This window comes from Muntiacus reevesi, chromosome 1 (assembly GCF_963930625.1).
Source record: "Muntiacus reevesi chromosome 1, mMunRee1.1, whole genome shotgun sequence".
NCBI classification, from domain to species: domain Eukaryota; kingdom Metazoa; phylum Chordata; class Mammalia; order Artiodactyla; family Cervidae; genus Muntiacus; species Muntiacus reevesi.
Genome location: NC_089249.1, coordinates 47,732,226 through 47,756,851, shown reverse-complemented (window position 1 = coordinate 47,756,851; position 24,626 = coordinate 47,732,226). Strand labels below are relative to the sequence as shown.

At 51.7% G+C, this 24,626-nt stretch overlaps 1 protein-coding gene across 3 annotated transcripts; it reads right to left on the bottom strand.

Moving 5' to 3' along the window:
• Window positions 1-98: 98 nt before the first annotated feature.
• SCNN1A (sodium channel epithelial 1 subunit alpha) lies at window positions 99-23,972 on the bottom strand. Of its 3 annotated transcripts, none has more exons than XM_065942381.1 (13): window positions 23,837-23,972; window positions 22,807-23,167; window positions 15,236-15,503; window positions 13,631-13,824; window positions 8,365-8,468; window positions 7,586-7,749; window positions 7,051-7,149; window positions 6,738-6,855; window positions 2,630-2,708; window positions 2,451-2,508; window positions 2,266-2,321; window positions 1,829-1,904; window positions 99-1,422 (listed from the first exon to the last, which is right to left on the bottom strand). In XM_065942381.1, the coding sequence occupies exons 2-13, from the start codon at window positions 23,160-23,162 to the stop codon at window positions 1,042-1,044; spliced, it is 1,953 nt and encodes a 650-aa protein (XP_065798453.1). In that variant the 5' UTR covers window positions 23,163-23,167; window positions 23,837-23,972; the 3' UTR covers window positions 99-1,041. The 3 variants fall into 3 exon arrangements, with proteins under 3 accessions (XP_065798453.1, XP_065798446.1, XP_065798438.1); XM_065942374.1 differs by lacking the exon at window positions 23,837-23,972 and adding an exon at window positions 23,331-23,817; XM_065942366.1 differs by lacking the exon at window positions 23,837-23,972 and having other exon boundaries at window positions 22,807-23,316.
• Between the last annotated feature and the right edge of the window lie 654 nt (window positions 23,973-24,626).

The following is a 24,626-nucleotide window of genomic DNA, read 5'->3' as shown; positions in this document are numbered from 1 at the left end:
TTTATTAAGTACCTGCCTACTTGCTTCAAGTGGGACACTGGGCTAGACTGTGAGGATACGTGAATGAATAAGACTCAATCCCTAACCACTGTGAGCTCGGTCATGCTGGGGACACAGACAAATGAACAGGAAAATTAAATGCAGCATCAGCACTTCCATAGATGTGATGGTGTGTGATGGGAGTCCACGGAAGAGGGAAGTGGTAAGATCTGGGGAAGACAGGGTGGGGAAGAAGCCTTCACAGAAGTAATGGTATCTGAGCAGGGTTCTCAGGGATGCATAGGAGTTCTCCAGCAGATGCTGGAGGGTTAGATGTGGGGGGTTAGGCTTCCAGGCTAAGGAAATAGCTTGAGCAAATATCCAGAGTTACAAAGGACAAGGACGCGGGGCAGAGGCACTGGGCAAGGCTCCGTAGGGGGGATGGGGTAGTGAGGCTGACTGGGAATCCAGGTCTTCACTACACTGCGCTGCCCCAGTCCCTGCCCTGGGAGTCAGGCAAACAGAATTGCCTAGCAACTAACTGAGGGGGCTTTTGGGGTGGGGTTCCCCACCCCCGTTCAAGAAGAGGAGCAAACGCCTGTGTCACTGGAAGGCAGTGTGGATGGCCATTCTGGAGCCGAATCTGCCATCTTTAGGAAGGAAACCACACACGCCTTTGTGTGCCCTTGTCTGTTTTGTTCTGGTCGTCCGTTGTTTCCAAGGAAAGTTGTTTGTCAGAGATCCAAGTTTGGCTTGGCTGATCCAAGGGAAAAGAGGACTTGGCTGCACTGGGGTGGGGGAGAGCAAAGTGTTCTCGAGGCAAGACCAGCGGGTCCGGGGAGGAACCGGGGTGATGCTGGCCGGGGGTCTCCAGGCAATTTCCGTAGCCCCCTATCCATCCTGCTTCACCCCCCACCCCCCCCCACCACCACCCACGCACACACCAGGGGCAGCTGGGCAGCTCTGAGAGGAAGCCGCCAAACATTCTTGAATCTTGCCAAGGCCGGGTCCCTCCCACCAAGGGAAGTGCCTGCCTTGGGGAGGGGACACCGTCCTTCCCTCTCAGGGCTCCCCCGAAGCGTGGGCAGAGGCGCTGGCCTCTGCCAAGCCTGATGGAGCTGGGTGGGGACCCAGGGTGGCATAGGCAGGTGGAGGGGCTGACAAGGCTGGGGAGATGGCAGGGTCCGGCGGGGATGAGGAGGAGGAAGCCAGGTGGGGGCAGAAACTGGAGGGGAGGGAGGTGGCTGGAGTGGAGGCCACCTCCTGGGTGCCCCTGCCCCCTCGGCCCGGGGACCAGTATCGACTTCGGAACCTCCGGAGCAGCATGAGGAAGGTGATAACCAGGAGATCAAAGATGAGCTCGGCCATCTCCACCACGGACAGCACGGAGGAGCCAAACCACAGGCTCCACTGGCTGCCCAGGTTGGACAGAAGGGTGACCATCTGTGAGGGCAAGAGGCACGCTGAGCACTTGGCAGGGAGCCCATCCTCCACTCCACTCGGCCTCTCCTGGCCCCAGGGCCCCTGGCCTCTGCTCCCCTCCTCTGGGAGCACAGGACTGCTGGCTGGTTTCTTCCAGGGAAAACCAAGAATGAGGCCACCATGGGGATGGCCGACACCCAGGCCTGTCTCGAGAGGCTTCTCCCCATCATCCGTCACTGCCCCGCCCCGAGACTTCACCCCAGCGAGCATCCTTCCACCCTTCTAGAGCTCCCCCTCTCCCCTTGGTCCCCCACCTCGAGGCCCAAACCCTCAGGCCCCACAGAGGTAACCCCTGTGTTCATGGACAGGCCCCTGACAAAGACCCCCCGCCCCCGGAGAATCCCAGGTTCAGTGGGGCAGGACGCACCGTGACTGAGGGAGACTCAGAATTAGATTTGTAGTTCAGCTCCTTGAAGAAGATGTTGAGTTTGGCAACTCCATCCCTTTGGAGTAGGGGAAGAGACAGCCCAGGGTTAATTTCTCTGCTGCTCAAAAACACTCTCCTCCAATCAGCTGTACCCATCCCTCTTCCTGGGTCTGCTTTCCCTCCCACAGATTCCTTTCCCCAGGCTGGGACCCAGGGAAAGGAATTATTGTCACTGTTTAGTCACTTAGCCATGTCCGACTCTTTCGGGACCCCATAAACTGGAGCCTGCCAGGCTCCTCTTTCCAAGGAATACTCCAGGCAAGAATACTGGAAGGGGTTGCCATTTCCTTCTCCAGAGGATCTTCCCATCCCAGGGATCAAACCTGAGACTCCTGCATTAGTGGGCAGGGAAGTCTGGGGACCAGGGTAGAACTGACCGTTTGTTCTTAATGGTGTAGTTGTTCTGTCGGGAAAGCATCTGGAAGACCCAGTCCTGGGAGGGGATGAAGTGTCAGTGGGGTCACCCCCATACTCTTCAGGCTTACAGAGCTGGGGGTGGGGTCAAACACACTCATACACATATGCCCAAAGAAGACAGCAGTGCTACACACACATACACTACCTGGGATGTCACGGAGGGCCATTGTGAGTAGCTGGCAGAGAGCTTGTAGATGGTCACACTGGGGATGGAGAAGGTGCTCAGTGAAGGGGGTAGGGGTGGAGTTCTCCCACTCAAAGTTGGACCAAGGATCCTCTGTGGTACCCAGACGACCAACCTGGGCTCCAGGAGGGGATGCTCACCTGCATGGCTTCCGGCACTTGGTGAAACAGCCCAGGCGGTCTGAGGAGAAGGCATCCTGGAGCTTATAGTAGCAGTAACCTGCGGGTACAGAGACGTGCTCATAATCCTAGACCCCCTCCAGCTTCTTCACCCACACCCTCCAGGTCTCCCAAGACCTCTGGCACCCACTGCACAAGAGTATTATGGAGCAAAACAGGAAGGGCTCCTGAGTGACAGCACCAGAACAAGAAATAAAGCCAAGTCCAGCAAAAAATAAAAACAACAGGCTACACCCTTGTTAAAGTGAAAGTGTTAGTCGCTCAGTCATGGGTCCAACTCTTTGCCACCCCCATGGACTATAGCCACCCAGGCTTTCCTGTCCATGGGATTCTCCAGGGAATCTTCCCAACCCAGGGATTGAACGTGGGTCTCCCACATTGCCGGCAAATTCTGGATACAGACAAATGTTGAAAAATGAAAAAGAAAAGTGGGAACAATTTTTGTATAAGAATAATGAAATTAAACCACAATGAGATACCACTTCACACCCACTAAGATGGCTATTGGAGATGAAAGAGCAACCCACTGCTATGTTCTTGCCTGGGAAATTCCATGGACAGAGGAGCCTGGAGGGCTATAGTCCATGGGATTGTGAAGAGTTGAACACGACTTAGTGACTAAACCACCACCACCAAGATGGCTATAATGAAAAAGGACAATGACAAGTGTCAATGAGGACATGAAGAAATTGTAACTCATCACTGCTGGCAATATAAATTGGTGCCACTGTTGTGGAAAACAGTCTGGCAGTTCCTCAAAAAGTTAAACATAAAAAACTATACTACATGCATGTGTGCTCAGTTGCTCAGTCGGGTCTGACTCTAGCCTACCAGGCTCCTCTGTCCATTGGATTTCCCAGGCAAGAATACTGGAGTGGGTTGTCAGGCCCTTCTCCAGGAGATCTCCCCAACCTGGGGATCAAACCCATGTGCCCTTCATTTCCTGCATTGCCCACAGATTCTTTTTTTTTTTTTATTAGTTGGAGGTGCCCACAGATTCTTTATGCACTGACCCATTGGAGAAACCCTAAACCTACCAAATGACCCAGCAATTCCACACCCCGGAGAACTGAAAACATTGACCACAAAAAAACTTGTACACAAATGTTCACAGCAGCATTGTTCCCAACAGCTAAAAAGGGGAAACAACCCAAATGTCCATTAATTGATAAATAGATAAACAAGATGAGGTTTATCCATACAATGAATATTATTCAGCCATAAAAGGGGATGAAGTACTGATACATGCTACCAGGTGGAAAGTGAAAGTGAAAATCACTCAGTCAACTCTTTACGACCCCATGGACTATACAGTCCATGGGATTTCCCAGGCCAGAATACTGGAGTGGGTAGCCTTTCCCTTCTCCAGGGCATCCTCCCAACCCAGGGATAGAACCCAGGTCTCCCACATTGCAGGCAGATTCTTTACCAGCTGAGCTATCAGGGAAACCCTGATACCAGGTTGATGAACCTTGAAAAACCTAAGTACAAGAAGCTAAGCACAAAGGATCACATATTGTGATCTATGAAATGTCCAGGAGAGGCAAATCTATAGTAGAGAGAAAGTAGTTGAGTGGTTCTGAGGGGCTGGGGGGGTGGGCAGGGGGAGGGCCTGTGGATACAGGGAATGGCAAGCTTGGAGACCACTAACGGGTACAAATTTTTTTTTTTTTGGAGCGGTGAGAAGGTTCTAAACTGATTGCAACAATTGTCACACAGTTCCATGACTATGCAAAAAAACTAAAACTATACTGCCTGGAGAATCTCCATGGACAGAGGAACCTGAAGGGCTACAGGTCATGGAGTCACAGAGAGTCGGACACAACTGAGTGACTAGGCACACACAATACTAAAATTGCACTGTACATTTTCAATGAGTGAGTTATCCAGGAAGCGAATTATCTCAATACATCTGTTACCAAAAAATGAATAATGGGACCATGCTCTTCCCTTGTGACACAGCTGGTAAAGAATCCACCTGCAATGCGGGAGACCTGGGTTTGATCCCTGGGTTGGGAAAATGCCCTGGAGAGGGAAAAAGCTACCCACTCCAGTATTCTGGCTTGGAGAATTCCATAGATTGTGAAGTCCATGGGGTCACAAAGAGTTGGACACAACTGAGAGGCTTTCACTTTTAAGGACCTTCCTGATAGCTCAGTTGGTAAAGAATCCACCTGCAATGCAGGAGACCCCAGTTTGATTCCTGGTTTGGGAAGATCTGCTGGAGAAGGGATAGGCTACCCACTCCAGTATTCTTGGGCTTCTTTTGTGGCTCAGCTGGTAAAAAATCCACCTGCAATACAGCAAGACCTGGGTTCGATCCCTGGGTTGGGAAGATTCCCTGGAGAAGGGAACAGCTAGGCTATCCACTCCAGTATTCTGGCATGGAGAATTCCAGACTATACAGTCCATGGGGTGACAAAGAGTGAGCACTTTCACTTTCACTGGGATCATGGATTCCCCTTCACCCCTATTTCCCAGACTCTAAGTAAGGTTTTTTTGTTACTCTTGATACTTTCAGTCACCCGGGTCATTCCTCATTTCTGACCCAAATCCCTCTGAATACCAGGGTTTATGTAATTAATCACAGAATTAATTAGGAAGACTGGGAAGCAGTTAGGCTGAGGAGCAAGCAGTCCTTAGGAAACTCTGCAGACTGTGTCTTCGGCCGAGTTTCTCTCCCTCATCCTCACAGCTTCTAGCAAACAGCAAGCTCATTTTTCTCTCAAGGATCTTTTTCAAACTCACAACCACTTAGCAATCAGCATTCGGGGGCCCGGGGAACAGTGGGCAGAGTGCCTGCTCTGCATGTCCTGGGACATCCCGTCTTCCCTCTGGGCCTCAGCTTGCTCGTCTGAGAAAGGGGCCCATCAGGCAAGATGACCTCTGAGCTTCCCTCCAGCTCAGATGCGCTGTGATTCTCCAAGGCCAGAAAGCCAGAAATCAGAGGCCAAGACTGCAGGGCATGGGTCGGGGGAGGACTGAGAGAGCAGCACCAGGAAAGAAAGCAGGCGGAGAAATGCACAGATGGAGGCTGCTCTCCACTCTGGATCTGCCGTGTCCCTGCCCTCTCCCCTCGGAGGGGTCGGCTGTGCCAGATAAGGGGGTGTGGACCAAGGACGCTCGCCCTCTATGTTCTGTGTTCTCTTGCTGGGGACTTTCTTTCTCTCTCAGCTTCCCTGCTGAATAACTCAACTGTAAAGAAAAGGAAAAAAGATTGATCTGCTCCTAGATCAGGACCAGGAGGAGAATCTAGTGTCTTCCAGATTCTTTTGACTGTGCTTTCCTCTAGTTTTAACGTTTTAATTCTTCCACAAGTCATTTCTAAATGATACACCTGTTCCTATTGAACTGATACATTACGTGCATGATAAAACATACATAAACCGGAAGGTGTTAGGGAATGAGGCAGATTCACACAATTTCTAGTCTTTTCTTCCTGCGACCAGCACTGTCTCACCAGCGCCCAGCACCAGCCCTGCCGGTACCCTAGGGAGTGAGCAGGATGCCACCCGCAGGGCAAGGAACCCAGGGTGATCTTCCTCACGTGTTCTTCTTTCCTTTTGCTGCAAGTTATTTTTATTTTTAAAAAATATTTATTTGCTTATCTATTTATTTGGCTGGGTCAGGTCTTAATTGTGTCATGAGGATCTTTCCTTTAGGCTCACGGATTCTCTAGTTACGGTTCGTGGGCGCGGTAGCTCCACAGCATGTGGGATCTTAGTTCCCTGACCAGGGATCAAAGCTGCGTCCCCTTTTTTGCAAGCCGGATTCTTAACCACTGGACCACCAGGGAAGTCCCGTAAGTTACTTTTAAATGGGGACATCTGATTATAAACACCCAGAAGTCAAAAGAGAGAGAAAAACTGAGAGGGAGGAACAGAGAAGAGAGACAGAGTGAGAGGAAAACGGACAGGGTGGCATCTCAGAACCAGTGAACAGGAGTCAGTGGGAGAACCGGTTGGGGAACGTGGGAGCCGGCAGCTACAGTGGGGGCGCTGAGAGTGCAGGGCTCCTGGGAGAGTCCTGGGCTCGGGTGGGAGCGGGGGCTGGCCTCCCGCAGTCTCACCCCAGGAATCATGCTTCCTGTAATCACAGAACTCTACGCCGTCGGGCCGTGGGTAGAAGATGTAGGCACAGCCACACTGCTTGATCATGCTCTCCTGGAAGCACGAACGAATGCACACCTGGGGGAGGGGAGCGTGAAGGGGGATGGGGTCAGGCCTGCCCACTCCAGGATGGCAGGGGAGGGGAGGACAAACCAGCCCCCCCAGTGTGCCTCCACCCCTCTCTCCACCATCCCCATCGCCCATCATGCACACCTGGTGGCTACGTCTGACCCACGCTGGACACAGTTGCCATGGAAACAGGCTGGGCCTCACCTGCTGCGTGTACTTGGTATTGTAAAGGTTCTCCACCGGGACCTCGCTGCCATTCTTGGTGCAGTCGCCATAGTCGCCCCCGAGTCTGTCCACGGCTTCCTAAGAACCCAGAGACACCAAGCAGTCAGAGGTCAGAGGTCAGAGCAAGTGGTCCAGGCCTCTTCCTGACCTCTGTCTTCCCTCAGTCCCAGGCTGTATGTCCTTCGGCTATCTTTCCCTACCCTCCTGGTCATTTCGCAACATGACCTCAGGGCTACTTCCGAGAAGGTGTTAGGGAGCCTGGAGCATTCCCTGGAACCTTCAGCATGTTCCAAACCCCTTCCCAGTGCTCTCATCCCACGCGCACTCCTCAGAGACCTATTTCCTAATGCCCACTCAGCCCGGCCCCTCACCCCAGATTTCTGCTCCCGAAGTCCACTACATGCTCGAAGCTCACCCATCACAACCTCTTCTGGTCCTCTGGCGTCACCCCTGCAAGCCCTCTGTCTGCCCCTCATCTGGGGTCTTCCCCAGGTCTCCCGGGCAGCATCCTTGCCTTACTCATGCTGATGGAGGTCTCCACGCCGGGTCGCAGATTAAAGCCAGCATCATCCATAAAGGCAGGCTCATCCCGTTCATGCACCATCACCCGGGCCCCAGTCACCGTGGACAGCAGTGGAATGAAGTCATTTTGCTCTGTGCGCAGTGTCAGGGATAGACCTGGGGAGAAGGGTGGGGGGGGGACAGAGCCAGGGGGCAGGGTACATTGGCTGAGAGAAGCATCAGGGTGTGGAAACCCATCCTCCCACCCTGCCTGGTCTCTAAGCCTCCTAGGGCAGCAAGTTAGGAAGACCTACAAATGGATTTGGCAACCCCTGAGCTGAATTCGGGGGCTTTCCCTGGTGGCTCAGTGGTAAAAAAAGCCATCTGCCAATGCAAGAGACATGCGTTTGATCCCTGGTTCAGGAAGATCCCCTGGAGAAGGAAATGGCAACCCATTCCAGCATTCCGGCCTGGGAATTCCATGGACAGAGGAGCCTGGTGGGCTACAGCCCATGATGTCACAAAGAGTCAGACACGACTTAGTGACTGAGCACGTACATGCACGAGCTGGATTTGGGGTGCAGAGCCAGGCAGAGCCAGGGTAGGATTCCTATCACACCTGGGGTGGAATACGTGATACCCACAGGGGAGAAAAAGCAAAGAGGATTTTCCAGGATATAGATGGGCGTGCTGCAGTGAGGCCTGGAGCATTTCTAGGACAGGAGCTCAAGGCAGGTAGATGTGGGCACACAGGGCAGTGGAGGAGCTGGGGCTGGGGTCGGGACAGCGCACCGTTGTTGACCCCAGGCATGGAGGACATCCAGAGGTTGGAACTGTTCTTGTCGTTGAAAGTGTAGCAGTTTCCATACATCGGGTGGTGGAAGTGAGAGTAATTCCTATTCAGGAGAGAGAGGGGGGGGTCAGAGGGGAGGTGCAGGGGTCAGGGAGAGCAAGACTTTCAGAGCACTCTGTTTCCTGATCACCTACTATGTGCAGACGTGGTGCTGGAGCCTCACCCAGGCCCTCTCACTAGGCATCATCCCCACTTCACAAGAGAGGAAGCACGGGCTCAGAGAGATCAAGTAGCTGCCCAAGGTGAGCAGCGAGCATGAGACGGGACTCAAACCCGGGTCAGCTACCTTCTCACCCAGGCTCCTTCCCCCAGGCCACCCGACATCATTGGCCTTGTGGCCTCTCCCATCTCGATGCTGCACTACATTATGAATTCTTGCAGCATCCCTGGCTTCTCACATGTCTACATCTTACTTCCCCATTCAGATTATAATTTCCTTGAGGACAGGAAACACATTGCCTTCATGGCTGAATGGTCTCTGGGTTAATGGCGTGGTTCTTGGCATGTAGGAGAAACGGAGATCGAGAACAAATAGTTGATGAATGAATGGAAGAGAAAGGAAGTGGTGGGGGGAGGGGGCAAGACAGTGAGACCAGGAAGGTCAGGTCCGAGGGCAGGAACGAGTCTTGCAACAGCATGCCTCCCACTGGGAGGTCCAAAGCAGGGCTGGGACAGGCTTGGGAACAAAGAGAAAGGAGTCTTAGATTTGTGTTGCTACAATAGGAACATGATTTGACAGCAAATCACATGCCCCCCAACAGGGAAGCTGTGTGGACTGCAGCCAGAGCCCACACCAGAATAGGAGGTATCTAACTCAAAGCTATGGTTTTCCCAGTAGTCATGTACAGATATGAGAGTTGGACTATAAAGAAAGCTGAGCACCGAAGAATTGATGCTTTTGAACTGTGGTGCTGGAGAACACTCTTCAGAGTCCCTTGGTCTGCAAGGAGATCGAACAAGTCAATCCTAAAGGAAATCAGTCCTGAATATTCACTGGAAGGTGAATATTCAGTTTTACTGAAGATGAAGTTTCAGCTTCACTGGATGCTGAAGCTTAAACTCCAATACTTTGCCAAGAACTGACTCACTGGAAAAGACCCTGAAGCTGGGAAAGATTGAAGGCAGGAGGAGAAGGGGACGACAAAGACAAAGGTTGAGATGGTTGGATGGCATCACCAATTCGATGGACATGAGTTTGAGCAAGCTCTGGGAATTGGTGATGCAGGTCATCTGGCAAGGAAGGCAATCAGAGAAGCCTGGCATGCTGCAGTCATGGGGTCGCAAAGAGTCAGACACAACTAAGCAACTGAACTGAACTAAACTGAACTTCCCAGCCAACAGGGAGTATCTGTTCTAACTCCCGAGCCATGGGGGCGTCAGGGAGAAGAAGGGGATGTGGCTTTGGGCTGGGGGAGGTAGAGGAGGAAGGAAGAGAAGTAGGGGAGGGAAGAAGGCTGGACAGAGATGAGGAAGGGGGCACTGACAACATAGCCTTAAGCAAGCCATTTTTCTTAAGCTCACTGTCCTCAGTCTATGAAACGAGGAGATGGAACTCAGTGATCTGGAATAGTCCATCCCCTCAAACAGCAAAGGCTCAGGGTGTGAAATACTAGCGCACATTCTGGGAAGAGCTAGGACGGCAGCATTTCCAGAGCACAGTCTGTGCTCAGGGAGGGATGAAAGAGGAAGAGGCCAGTCCTACAAGGCCTGGGAGCCCTGCTCAGAGGGGAGGGGACAGGGACACCACGGGCTGTCTGCCGCAGGTGGAATCCACAGAGCAGACCATGGGTGAATCTTAAACTCACAGAGCTTAGTTTAAAAAGTGAAAGGCAACATGAGATACATAATACAACACCATTTATGTCCACATTACACACACACTTGGTAAAAACACATACAAACGGAAACACATTGAGTGCATTACAAGGGTGTATGAGAAGAGTGTAATATGATGGTGAAGAGTACAGACTCCAGGGCAAAGCTACTTGGACTTGAACCCCAGCTCTAACGACTGTCAGCTGGGAGACCAGCCCAAGCACTTGATCTCTTTGTGTCAGTTTCCTCATCTGTAAAATGGGGATGATACTAGTGCTGACTTCATAGGGATTCTGGGAGGATTAAATGATACCTAGAACAGTGCTTAGCACTGAATAAGGGCTATATAAATTTGCTATTAAGAGTATAGGAAATCAGGGATTTCCCTGGTGGTCCAGTGGTCCTCAGAGCTTTCATGGCTATGGGCCCGTGTTCAATCCCTAGTCGGGGCTGGATCCTACAAGCCTCATGGTGCAGCCAAAAAAAAAAAAGGGTATAGGGATTCATTAAGACAGCTAAAGCCAAAATGACAGCTATAACAAGGCAAGGATGTGGAGAATTTGCAACCTTCACACACTGGTGGTGGGAATGTAAAATGGTACAGATACCTGGAAAAGAGTCAGACATTCTTCTAAATGTTAAGTATAGAATTACTATATGACCCAGCAGTTCCACTCCTAGGTATCTACCTGCTGCTGCTGCTAAGTCGCTTCAGTCGTGTCCGACTCTGTGCGACCCCATAGACAGCAGCCCACCAGGCTCCCATCCCTGGGATTCTCCAGGCAAGAATACTGGAGTGGGTTGCCATTTCCTTCTCCAGTGCATGAAAGTGAAAAGTGAAAGCGAAGTCGCTCAGTCGTGTCCGACTCTTCGAGACCCCACGGACTATAGCCTACCAGGCTCCTCCGTCCATGGGATTTTCCAGGCAAGAGTACTGGAGTGGGTTGCCATTGCCTTCTCCCAAGTATCTACCTAAGAGAAATGAAAATCTACGTCCATACACACACGTGTACAGGAATGCTGATAGCAGCATTCAGCATTATTCATAACAGTCAAAGGTGAAAGACACCCAAATGTTCATCCACCAAAGCATAGATAAACTAAATGTGGCATAAGCATACAATGGAAAACTATTTAGTGAAAAACAGGCATGAACTGGGGGACCTCCCTGGTGGTCCAGTGGTTAGGGCTACACACTTCCACTGCAGGGGGGACCAGGGTTGGATCCTTGGTTGGATAACTAAGATTTGCCTTGTGACGCAGTCAAAAAAAAAAAAAAAGCAGGAATTACTGATACAGGCTGCAACATGGATAAACCTTACTAAATGAAAGAAGCCAGTCAGAGAAGACCACATATTACGTGATTCCATTTATATGAAATGTCCCCAGTAGGCAATCCATAGAGACAGTGGTTTGTAGATTAATGGTTCCCAAGGCTTGGAGGAGGGGATGACATAGGGAGACAGGAAAACATTCTAAAATTAGACAGTGTTAATAGTTGCACAATTCTGTAAATATAGTAAAAACTACTGAATTGTATCCACTCAAAGGATAAATTTTGTGGTATGCAAAGTACAACTCAATAACACTGTTATTAAAGAAAAGGTCATAGAGAGAGAGGCAAGAGAATTGAATCCAGAGTAGGAAAGGGCTGAGAAAGTCATGATAAAGAACCTCAACTCGATCCCGAAGGCCAGAGAGACACTGACGGATTTCACACAGGACTGTCTGGAATAGTTAAGTGCAGTGAAGCGCAGGCAGAACGCTGAAGAATAAAGCTTCTTGCGGTCGCAGAATAAAGGGAGGCTCGAGAGGCAGAGAGACAGATTAGGGGGCTATGATAACCCCAGTGAGAAACGATGAGGCTCTGAAGTGAGGAAGTGACCTAAGTGTCAAGACTGAGATGAACTATGGACTTTCCATTGAAGAGAAGGCGGGAGCCTGGGGCGGGCAAAGTGAGAGGGTGACAGAGCGACTCGGTGGCAGGTGTGGGCTGCCACAGGCTCCGGTGCTGCTACCGTCTCACCTGTGCTCAAGCAAACACACAAACCCGAGCCAGGAACACAGGTGTGCGCGGGGCAGAGTGTGTGCTCCAGGTGAGGGGAGCAGGGGGCAGAAGCAGGTGACACCTGGCCCTGCTGACAGCCTTCAGTGACAAGGAAGGGACAGGGTCCCTGTGGGGTGGAGATGCTGCCTCGGGCCCTTCCGCGGCCGGGAAGAGGCAGGGAGATGGTGCCTGAACTTTGAGGAATACGGACGGGAAGGTGGGGGCGAGCAGAGGCTTCAGAAGGGGACCTCCCTTACTCCTAGCCTCCCCCTCCCCCCAAGCCCTCAGAGAGCTGGCAGCAGCCATGACCTCTTTGCAAGGACATTATGAGAGGAGATATGACTGAAAGAATGCCAGGCGGGCAATGCAGTAGTGTGAGGGGGACCCTTGGCTCTGGCTGGCCTGGTGTCCAAGGTCAAGTCACTTCACCTGCGTGACTGTCACTTCCCATGAGGCATGAGACCCATGACTCACTGCAGTATATAAAGTGCCCTCAAACTCTATCTCATGCACTCGGAGATAGATGTTATCATCTTCCTCGTTCAAGGAAAAGTGCCAAGGGAATCCCCCGGTGGTTCAGTGGTTAAGACTCTGAGATGCCACTGCAGGGGGCACGGGTCAGGGAACTAAGATCCTCCTGCATGCCACCAAGTGTGGCCAAAGAAAGAAAAAGAATCAGAAGGGCAAGGATTTTTCCTTCTTTTTTGACGTATCCCAAATGCCCAGAACAATGACTGGCACATAGTCCAGATAGTCAAAAATATTGGTTCAATGAACACTGAAAGAATCTCATTTCCCTCCATTTCACAAACAAAAACATAGACTCTGAACAGTGGAGTGAAATGCCCAGAGTCACCTGGTCCAGAAGAAACAGACCCGGAGCAGGAACTGAGGGTTAGTCCCTGATTCAGTCCATGCTATGTCCGCAACCCACTGCTGCCTGCATCATCTGAGCCAGCGGGGCAGGGAACCAGATGACCTTCCAGGCATTCTCGAGCTAGATACCAGTGAAAAAGACGCCTCAGGAAAATAGGGAGCCATGCTTCAGTCCTTGGATTCTCAAAGCCAGACTTCAAGCCCGGCCTTCCCAAGGCTCCCATCTGACACTGCGGAAGACCCAGGGAGCAGGGAGCCACCCATGTCCTGCAGGGCCATTCCCCAGGCAGAGGTTTGGACCTTCGGACAATACTTTCCCTTCCTCCCCACCTGCAGGCATTCAGTTATTCAACCAGCACTCCAAGGTGCCTTCCATGCTGGGTCTCAGGATGATCCAGCAAAGGAGACCCAAGGTTGGGGGGACGGGGGGCGCAGAGCAGGAAGCCTGGCGGCAGGGAAGGACTCACGCCTCATTGCAGGAGTCCTGGTTGAAGCGGCAGGTGAAGATGAATTTGCCCAGCACGTCCTCCTCCAGCGAGGGAGAGGTGTCCTGTCTCCGTCTGGACAGAATGTTGATGTAGTGGAAGCGGTACCACTCCCTCACAGCATCCACCCCTGACGAGTACGTCTGGTAGAAGCAGTCCGATTTGTTCTGGTTGCACTGGACACAGAGACCATAGCATCAGAGGACCAGCAGCAAGGGTAAGCAGGGTGGGGCAAGGTCAAGCAATGAATGGTCTGGGGTCCTAATGACTGATAGAAAGGGGCGGGCAGCCAGGGTGGGAGAAGCCAAAGCCTGGAGGACAGCAGACCTGGAGAGCATGGGATTGATGGAGGAGACTGGGAGCTGCACACACCTTGCGGTCATTTATGCAGCCTCTGAGGAGGGTGAAGCAAGGATTCTTCTCCCCATTTCACAGATAGGAATACTGAAGGATCAAGCAGTTTGTCCCAGTATCAAAGAGGGGACTGGAACCCTGGTCTCTGGGTACTCTCTCTGCTTCGCTCCCCTTTTTTTTTTAATCTTTATTATTATTTTTATTTTAATTGGAGGATAATTTCTTTACAATATTGTGTTGGTTTCTGCCATACAATATGAATCAGCCATAAATATATATATACATATATGTATATATATGTGTGTGTGCACTTAGTCGATCAGTCATGTAAGACTCTGTGCAACCCCATGAACTGTAGCCTGCTAGGCTCCTCTGTCCATGGGGATTCTCCAGGCTAGAATACTACAGTGGGTTGCCATGCCCTCCTCCAGGGGATCTTCCTGACCCAGGGATCGAACCTAGGTCTCCCGCATTGCAGGCAGATTCTTTATCATCTGAGCCACCAGGAAGCCACCGGGGAAGCCCAAGACAGAGAATAGGGAGATGACAGCAAGAAAACTAAAAAAAAAATAAATAAAGATGGGAGGGAGGCTTAAGAGAGAGGATAGATATAGATATAGATATATGGGCTTCCCCGGTGGCTCAGTGGTAAAAAATCTGCCTATCAATGTAGGAGACCTGGGTTGGATCCCTGGAGAAGGGAATGGCAACCCACTCCATTATTCTTGCCTGGGAAATCCCATAGACAGAGGAGCCTGGTGGGCTACAGTCTAAGAGGTCGCCAAGAGTCAGACACAACTGAGCAACTGTAAACAACAATGACAATTCTCTGTCTTGGGCCTGCTGGAACCCCAAGGCCCCATCACCCTGGAAGGTCCCAAGTGAGTCCCACACGGGATCAGAATTCAGAAAGAGCATTTCCACAGTAGATCTGACTTCCCATCCCCATAAACACTCCCACAGAGGCCCCCATCGAGGAGCCTCCACAAGCTGGCGCCCAGAGAGACGTTATTTAATTTTAATTTTCAAATTTATTCATACATGTAACCTATTTATTTTGCCAGCGCGCCGACTCCCGCCTCAATCATTGGCAGCGAAGGCGGGTCGCGCAGGGCCGGGAGCTGAACCGACTCCTGCGCGCAGGCGGAACCAGCGGGCTGGGGTGGGGGCAGGGGGAGGGGAGGGGAGGGGCGGGGCCTCCGGGCGGTGGGCGGGGCCTGGGCGGGGCCTTACCAGCTGGAAGCCGATCTTCCAGTCCTTCCTGTTCACCTGGGGGTTGTTGTCCTGCACGCTGGAGCCGGCGCGGCGGACTCTGCGGGCCTCGTGGGGCGGAGCCGGGACTGGCAAGCGCTGCAGGGGGTGCGGCAGCGGCTTCCGCAGGTCGCGGCGGGAGCGGGCGTGGGCCACAAGGGTGTTGGAGGAGTTGTACTCGTACAGGTCGAAGAGCGTCTGCTCCGTGATGCGGTCCAGCTCCTCCAGCTCCTCTTGAATTTCCTTGTACCTGGAAGGGGCGATGGTGAACCGTCGGACTAGGAGGTGGCGGCCTGGTGACAATCCTCGCCCGCCCCCCGCCCCCCACTATCTCCCGTGCCTCAGTTTCCCCGTCTGTAACGGGTGAGATCAGTTCAACCCAGAGAAGTTGGCGGGGAATAGCTCTGGGGTCTCCTGGGCTATCTCGGGGGCGAGGGGAGGCGCAGACAGGTGTGTCCGCCTCCGGGTGATTGGAGGCGACAGTGAGCCCCAGCGGGGACGGCATTTATTGCCGCATGTTTATCGTAAGGGAGAGGCGGGAGGTGCTCTCTTCCCACTCGCCCTGGCCTGTAAGGGAACCCGGAACTTGTCTGCCGTTTCCCCGGGCAGAAGAGGGGGTGGGCCGGCAAGGCCCAGACACTCACTCCCACAGACCAAAATGGTGCATGGGCCATCCGCCCCGCTCTTCGCGAGGGTGGCCTTTGACCGTCTGCCACTTGACACTTTCTAAATCAGAGAGTCTCAACTGCACGTCTAGAACCTTCCGAGGAACTTTAAAAATACAGATACCACACACTATCCTTTCCCCGCCCTCCTACACCAAAGACTCAGTTTTAAGGAGTTTCAGGTGGGGCTCAAGAATCGTGAGTTAAACACTGTCCAGTATAAATCCTCACATTCCTTCTCAATACAGGGCCTATATCGTCTCCATCATGAAAGTCCAGGCAAAGTAGCAGGACCTTAGGGATAGAATCTACCAAAACAAAACAAACACCTAGGACCGATAAATAAACAGGGTTACAGGATATAAAACCAATATGCAAAAAATGTTTCTGCATGCTAGCGATCAAAAAAATGGAAAATGAAATCACAGCACCGTATTAAATAGCATAAACAACATGAAATACTGGGAGTAAATCTGATGAAAGGCGTACAAGACCTGTACACTGAAAATCCTGCTGAAATAAATCAAAGACCAAAATAAAAGGAGTTGCAGACGTTAGTAGATCAGGAACTCATATGCCACCTTACAAATTGCTCTTTAGATTCAAGCTGTGCATGCATGCTCAGTGGAGAAGTTGTGTGGGACTCTTTTTGACCCCAGGACTGTAGCTCACCAGGCTCCTCTGTCATGGAATTTCCCAGGCAAGAATACTGGAGTGGGTTGCCATTTTCTTCTCCAGGAGATCTTCCAGACTCAGGGATTGAACCTACATCTGCGTTGCAGGCGGGTTCATTACCACTGAACCACCCGGAAAACCCAGCAGACATTTTTGAAGAAATTGACGGGTCAATTCTAAGATTGCTTTGGAAATGCACAAATCTAGAATGGCCAAAACAAGTTTGGAAAAGAAGAGCAAAGGTGGAGTGCTTACTCTACCTCGCTTTAAGACTGTAAAGCCATGGTAATCAAAGAACAGTGTAGTGCTTATGTAAGGATAAACAGATCAATGGGGCAGAATAGAGTCCAGACATAAACTCAAATATATACATGGTCAACCTGATTTTTGACCAAAGCACCTGTTCAGCTCAATGAGGAAATAATTTTTTTAAAAAAAAAGATGATGCTGGATATTGTATGAAAAAAGGGGGAAAACAAAGAAAGAACCTCAACCTCTACCTTAGTCTGTATACAAAAATTAAGTCAAGCAACCCAAACAAAAAATTCAGAACCATAAAGATTATAGAAGGGAACATCAAAGATACCTTCACAACCTTGGGGTAGGCAAAATTTCTTAGAATAAAAAAATATCTAAAGTAGAAATCCTGAAATATAAAAACCTCTTACAAATCAAAAAGAAAATGTCATTGTTTTAAAAAGGAACCCCCCAAATATTCAAATGGTCACTAAACACATGAAAAGATGCTCAACATCATTAGTCCCCAAATGTAAATTAAAACCATAATGAGGTGCCATTTAACATCCATTAGGCTCAAATGAAGAGACTGATGACATCAAGTGTTGGTGAGAATGTGGAGCATCTGAAATTGCTGCTGGCGGGAGTCTAAAATGGTACCACCGATATGGAGGACAATCCGTGTTGGCTCAGATGGTAAAGAGTCTGCCTGTAATGCAGGAGACTTGGGTTCGATCCCTGGGCTGGGAAGAGCCGCTGGAGAAGGGAATGGCTATCCAGTCAAGTATTCTTGCCTGGAGAATCCCATGGACAGAGGAGCCTTTGCGCCTGTGGGGTCACAAAGAGTCAGACAAGACTGAGCAACTAACACACACACACATGGTGGTCCTCATTTGCCTAGTCCAAACCTCACAGTCCTCAGCCACCATCTCCCTCATAAAAGTCTAGCAGGCTGCCCCTCATCCTCTCATAGGAGAAAAATGTAGCTGAGGTCAAAGGTGTGTGTTTGACATTCTGAGATTTGTTTGTTATTGGTCATTAAAAGAACAGCAATTATATTTAAAATGGATAACCAACAAGAACCTACTGTATAGCACAGGGAACTCTGCCCAGTGTTATGGGGCAGGCAGGATGGGAGAGGAGTTTGGGGGAGAATGGATACATGTGTATGTATGGCTGAGTTGCTCTGCTGTGCAACTGAAACTATTACAACATTGTTAATCAGCTATACTCCAATATAACATTAAAAGTTTTTTTTTAAAAAAAGCAGTAAAAGTTATAGGAATGGAGTTCTAATCAGCTTCCCAGGTTCATTTCCTAGCCTTACCACTTACCTGCGTGGTGATAAGGACTAAGTGAATTAACATATGAGAAACATAGGAAGAAAAAGAGCTGGCAGAGTGAGTGTTGTCTAACTGCAGCTATTGTTTTTATGGTCACAACTGTTCTTCAATAAGAACAATAGTAAAATAATAGTAACCTATTGTTGGAGAAGAGAAAGCTGAGGAGACAGGAGAGCACCGCCTGCCACTCAACAGCCCTGTGACTTTGTGATCTTAAGGGAAGTAGAGGCACTGCCCTGATGGCCCAGTGGTTGAGAATCCACCTGCCGATGCAGGGAACACGGGCTGGATCTCTGGGAGGGGAAAATCCCACATGGGGCTGAGCAACTTAGCCTGTGCACTGCAACTACTGAAGCTCACTCGCCTGGAGCTGGTGCTCCACAAGAGAAGCCACGGCAATGCGAAGCCTGCGCCCCTGTTCGCCACAACTAGAGAAAGCCCACACATGGCAGCGATGACCAAGTGTAGCCAAAAATAAATTAATTAATTAATATTTTTTGAAAAGTGGAGCCGAAGACCAGGTGCCAATTCTGATTCGTCCACCTAAACAGTTGGGTGACCTTTGCAAAACCTGTATGTTTCTCAGAGCCTCTGTGTTCTCCTCTGACTCTGGGCTGGTAGTTCCCTCCTTATCCAGTAAGCCTGTGACAGAGATCAGATCATGATAATGGATGCCGAAATGACAGCCTGGTGACTGCTGTCCTTGGATCCCCTGAACTGATGACCACTGGGCAAAGAAGGAGGAGATGTCTCTAGAGCTGCTTCAAAGACAGAACCAGGGCCAGAGGGCAGAAGTTACGGTGAGGTAAGCTGCAGCTTTACCTAAGGAAGAACTTTCCATCAGCAGAGATAAGTGACATTCCTGACACAAAGGAGTCCATCACTGGGTGGGTGGGTGGGGAGGCGAGGTGCCAGCTCTAAAAGTCTGGGCTTTTAGTCCCTGCCAGGCCTGCCAATGCAGAACCTGCTTTCTAGATCCTGGGGGGAGTGGGGGGCAGTACAGGGTCCACCTCAGGGTCAAGGTTGGATGGCCTGGCTCAGAGCCTTCCCCTCCCTCAGTGCAGCTCTCTGGGGGGAAGGAAGATTCCATGACCTTCTTTGCCACAAGAATGCCACACTCTTCCTTAAAACCAGCCTCAGTCCCTCCCAGGATTGAATGAAAAGTATGTGCTCTTGGGCTCTGTTTGCCGAGGATGTGGCTTTGTCTGGCCCCCTCTCTTGGGTGAAAAAAGCCCTTTGTTAACCAGAAAGGGGATGGGGATCGCTGTGGCTGACCTTTCACATTGGACTCTCAACACCTCCTCGCTTAGTATGAAGGTCTTCAGCCTTATCCCCTTTCCTGGCAGTTATAGAGCAGCCCAGAATACCCCTCCCCCTCTGCTGGCCACACTCCTGCCACCTGCAGGTGGGCACCTGGGCTGACTTTGTCTCCAGTTATCTCACAAGCTCCTCTATCTCTTCCACGACTTCCACCCCCTCCCTGCTCCCCAGTCCGAGTCACCTATCTTGCCTCTGCCTCCAGCACCCACACCAGCTAGCAGCATGAGTCACACGCAGGTCCCCACCCACCAGGCTGCATCAACCTGTCCACCCACCCCTGCCTCTCTCCTGGAACAGGAACCAATAACCCGGATCCTTCCCTTCTCCCCTCTCCCCCGCTCTGGACTCCTGCTGCTCCCCACAGGCTCCCACTAGCCCCCACCTCTGGATACCTTTGCCTGGCCCTTCCTTAAACTGCAATGGGAGAAAGAACTTTGAAAGCAAACATACTTGGTCTTCGACTCAGCTACTGCTCCTAGATTCACTGGCTTCTACGGTGGGGGGGGGGGGGTGGCAACAGATTTTTTAATCTGTTTCATCACTAGTTCCCTGTGTGAACTTAGGCAATTACTTAGCCTCTTTGGGCCTCAGTTTCCTTATCTATAAAATGGGAGTAATACTGATATCTACATAAGAGATCTGTTGTGAAAATTAAATAATTTGATTAATATAAATTTTTTTTGTTTGGCACATATTAAGTACTATGTGTGTTAGCCATTATCATTGGTGTTTTTTCTTTCTTTCTTTCTTTCTTTTTTTTTGGCCACACCCTATGGCATGTAAGGTCCTAGTTCCCTGACCAGGAATTGAACTGGCATCCTCTGCATTGGAAGTGCGGAGCCTTAACCATTGGACTGCCAGAGAAGTTCTCGTTGTTATTTTTTATTATCACTTGCTGTTTGACCCTGCTCACTTCACTTCTACTTCCTCATCTGCAAAATGGAAATGATAATAATGCCTGTCTCCATGGACCTGTCAAGATTAAATGAGGTAGTGCTTAGAGAACTCCCAGTGCAGGACCGAACTCATAGTAGGGGCTCCATATCCTTCCCCGGTTTTGAGGTGCCTTCTCTGACACCCCTCCTATCCAGCGTGCTGGGTGTCTCCCCACTAACTCCTGCAGGAGGGATTGTTTTAATCGGTGAGAATACTTGCCTCCCAGCCTGCAAGCCCCAGAGGCCAGGGCTCTGGTTTTCATTCCCTGGGGCGTTTTCCTTTACTGCCCAGGGCCTTGCACCCTGCAGAACCTTGGAAAATATGCAGGCCTCAACAGATTTATCCTTGCACTGTCCATCTCTCACCCACATCTTTCAACCACAGTCTTTATAGAGAGCCTACTATTGGCTAGTTCCTCATGCCTGCCTGCCCTCCCCTCCCCACTGCCCCAGGGGATGAGGGTGGGGGAAGTTGGGGAAGGAAGAGGTCTGGGAGCACTGAGGTTGGGAAGAAAAGAAGCAAAGCCGCAGGCACCAGGGGAGGAGAAAGAAGGCTGAGAGAGGGAATAAGACAAGCTCAGAAATGCGATGTAGGGACTTCCCTGGTGGTCCAGTGGTTAAGCCTCTGCGCTTCCAATGCAGGGGGTGCAGGTTTGATCCCTGATCAGGGAACTAAGATCCTACAAGCTGCACAAAACAAACAAAAATCAAACAAAAAAACCCAGACAAGGAATAAGAAATGAGATGTAACATCTGAGCAGAAACTTCATTATTCCACATCCGTATTTTGGGTATTAAGAAGAGGCAGGGGTTTGCAATCAGGCAAACAGGGTGGAAAAGACCAGTGATGCTGGGAAAGATTGAAGGCAGGAGAAGTGGGCAACAGAGTATGTGATGGTTGGATGACATCGCTGACTCAATGGACATGAGTTTGAGCAAACTCAGGGAGATAGTGGACGGGCAAGCCTGGGGTGCTGCAGTTCATGGGGTTGCAAAGAGTCAGACCGACTTGGTGACTGAACAACCCCCACAAACAGGGAAAGTCACAGTGGAGTCTGTGACCTTGTGCCTTAGCTCTCTCTGCCTCAGTTTCCTCAAGTGTAACCCAGGAATAATAACAATATCTGCCTCGAAGGATTGTTGAAAGAATTAAAGGAGCTGCCCGAGGAGTTCTTAACTGCGTCCAGTGGTTTGATGCATGAAGCAGCTTCTCAGTAACTGGCCTCTTAACCTGGGCATCATGCAGGAGGAGGAGGGCCTTATATAAGTGAAGTGACAGAGCAGTGTTTTCTCTTCAGGACAGGATGTCCCAACCCTGATCAGCTCATGACACACCTCTGGACACGACAGACTACACCACCCCTGATATGTGACCAATCCCACTCACTTGCAATTGCACACACACCTCATTTGTTTGCTCACGCACATTCATGCGATCACATACACAGTAACTCATAAACCTTACACTCTGACTCTAGCTCACAATGTGTATGGTACCTGTCACAGCGCGCTGAGGTTATTTGTATGCCTATCTCTTCCATCTTATCTTTCAATACCTAGCAAAGTACTTGGCCTTCAGCAACGATTGTAGGAATTATTGATGAACCCATTCGCTGGGTGCCTAGAGCCGTGTCTGGCCTGCCGCAGGTGTCCCAAGATGTGAGGTGTGGCAGGACCGAGTGAACACACAGAAAAGGTGTGTGTAAACACCCAACCCTGCCCTCCTGTCTTCTCCATGGTTACCTCCACCCCCTCTGGCTTCCAAACCGAAAATTGGCCAAGAACGCTGGTGAAACCCAAAACTTCAGGACACACCCAAACACCACACCTGGACAGGTGGACTGCAAAGCTCAGCAGGGTCACCTGGGCCTTTGGGGCAACAGCCTGACCAGAGCAGCTTCTATCCTGCCCTGTTGTCTTGGCTCTGTGACTACACCCCACTCACCCCCCAACCTCGCCTCGAGGCTAATGCAAGCCTCCACCACCACCACTCCCACACTTTGCTTTCTCCAACACAAACTGCCCTTCTCAACCCAGACCACCCTGCCAGGGCCCAGCCCCAGCCAGCTCCCACCACCACTACCGCCCCCCCACCACACCTGCAATCATCTCGTTGCAGGATTTCCATCAGATTCATCTCCTGATAAGGAGGAGGGGCTGATTCCTACCCTGCCCTTCTGAACTTATCAGCATCTTGACCTCATCCGCGCTCCCTCCCACTTTCAGGAGGATGAAGGGGTGGAGGAGGAGACTGTCGATCCAACAAGCCCGCACTGGAGAAGACCCAGGCACTAAGAAGTCTTCCCTGGGCAGAGTGGCCGGCCCATCACGTCGAGGGCTCCCCTCTCCTGCCCAGAGGGACGTCTGACTCAGGTTACCTGTAGGGGTTTAGGGTGCAGATGGAGACAGCGGGGAAGATGAGTTTGTCCGAGTTGAGGTTGATGTTGAGGCTGACGGGGTAGCTGAAGTACTCTCCGAAGAGCTGGCCGAACTGCCAGTACATCATGCCGAAGGTGCAGAGCCAGAGCACGGCCCAGAAGACTGTCTTCATGCGGTTGTGCTGTGAGCACACCAAGCGGATGGCGCCGTGGATGGTGGTGTTGTTGCAGAAGAACTCAAAGAGCTCCCGGTAGGAGCGGTGGAACTCGAGCAGGGCCTCCTCCTCCTCCGTGGGTGGCGGGGGGCCCGAAGGCTCGGGGCCTGGCCCCGGCTCCTCAGGCTTGTCTCCCTTCATGAGCCCTTGTGGGGGTCGGGGAGGGCAAGGGGCCAGGCTGAGTTCTGGGCTCTGGGTGCCTCCTCCATCCTCATCACCTGGGGCCCGTGCCCTCATCCCACTCTCCTCCCACCTCTTGCCCACTTTCTCCCCCTCCTCCCCGGGCCCCGTCCCCGGGAGCTTGCTGACCTGCCAGAGTCTGGTCAGAAGAGCTGGAGCCAAGCCTCCCCTGAGTGGCCTCTCTGCCTCCTTGATAAGGCTCCCTTTGGTTTCTGTCCTAGACTCTCCTTGTCTGTATCCTCTGTCTCCTCTGTTCAGTCAATCTCTGTCTTTGGTCTTCTTCCTCCAATATCTGTGTCTTAGCTTCTCTCTGCCTCCGTCTCTCTCTTTCTGTCCCTCTCTCTGCCTTTCGCTTCTCTTCGGGTCTCTCGGCTCTCTTTCTTGCCGGTTTCCTCTCCGGGTGTCAGGCTCTCTGATCTTGCCCTTCTTCCTCTCCCTCCCCACCCGGCCCTCTCTCCCCTGCGGTCTGGACTCTCTCCTCTGGCCCCCGGGCCTGACCTCGGGCTGTGACCTGACTCCCTCCCGGGCTCTGAGAGATCTGGGCTGCCTTCTGCTTCCCACTCCCAGGTTGTGGCTGGACTGGGACTGGTTCCTTTCCAGTTGAATCTGGCAGCCCGGCTTCTCCTCCCCCTCACCTGACAGGTGCAGCGGCCAGACTGGGGAGCCAGCCCGCCGGGCCGGGATGGAAGCAGCAGAAGCCTCATTAGCATCTCAATTAAAGGTGAGCCGGGCAGGAGGAGGGGCCGAGGAGGAGTCAGAGCTGAGAGCTCTCCCGAGGGAGGAGGGCTCCTGAGGGCAGGTGACCTGCAGCACCCGGACTGGAAAAGCGAGAAGAAAAGTCAGGGCTGGAAATCCTGGGAAGCCAGCAGGCAGGGAGACCGGGAGACTAGAAGGCAGGCAAGGGATGGAGGTCTTGAACCTGGAGGTGATGCTGAACGCAAAGACAGGAGGGCAAAGCAAGGAAAAAGGACAACCCAGGGTGAGTGAGACTAAGGTGTGGGGACCAGGAGAACAGGGAAGGCCAGATGGTGGGTGGACGGAGGAGAGGGGGAAGGACCGGGAGGGAGGGATGGATGGAGGACAGGCAGAGAAAGGGGGGTGAGGAGGAGGAAGCCAGCCCCAAAAGGAGTCCCCCTCCCCCACCACTGAAGGAGAGGCAGGGGGAGGGACTGCCCCCAGTGGGCCTCCAAGAACCAGGGCCCCTCCCTGGGGAATCCTTCCAAGGGCATCCCTGGGTCAGCCTCACCCCTGGGCCTTGGAGAAGAAGGAGGCAAGGCCCGCAGGCTTCCTCCCGGCTCACTAAGGTGTGAACACCTCCCGACCCCGCCCAGGAGCACCCCTCTGCCTCTCCCAGCTGGTCCTGCCCTCCTGACCCCTCACCCCCACCCCGAGCCTGTCCAGCCCAGGGAGGGGCCCAGGTGCAGC

Coding starts and splice junctions, on each gene's coding strand:
- SCNN1A (XM_065942366.1), bottom strand. CDS start 23,258: ATGAGGGCACGGGCCCCAGGTGATGAGGATGGAGGAGGCACCCAGAGC. Junction 15,504..22,806: donor TGCACCCTAAACCCCTACAG/GTAACCTGAGTC, acceptor CGCCCCTTCCAG/GTACAAGGAAATTCAAGAGG. Junction 2,322..2,450: donor GGCCCTCCGTGACATCCCAG/GTAGTGTATGTG, acceptor ATCCCCTCCCAG/GACTGGGTCTTCCAGATGCT.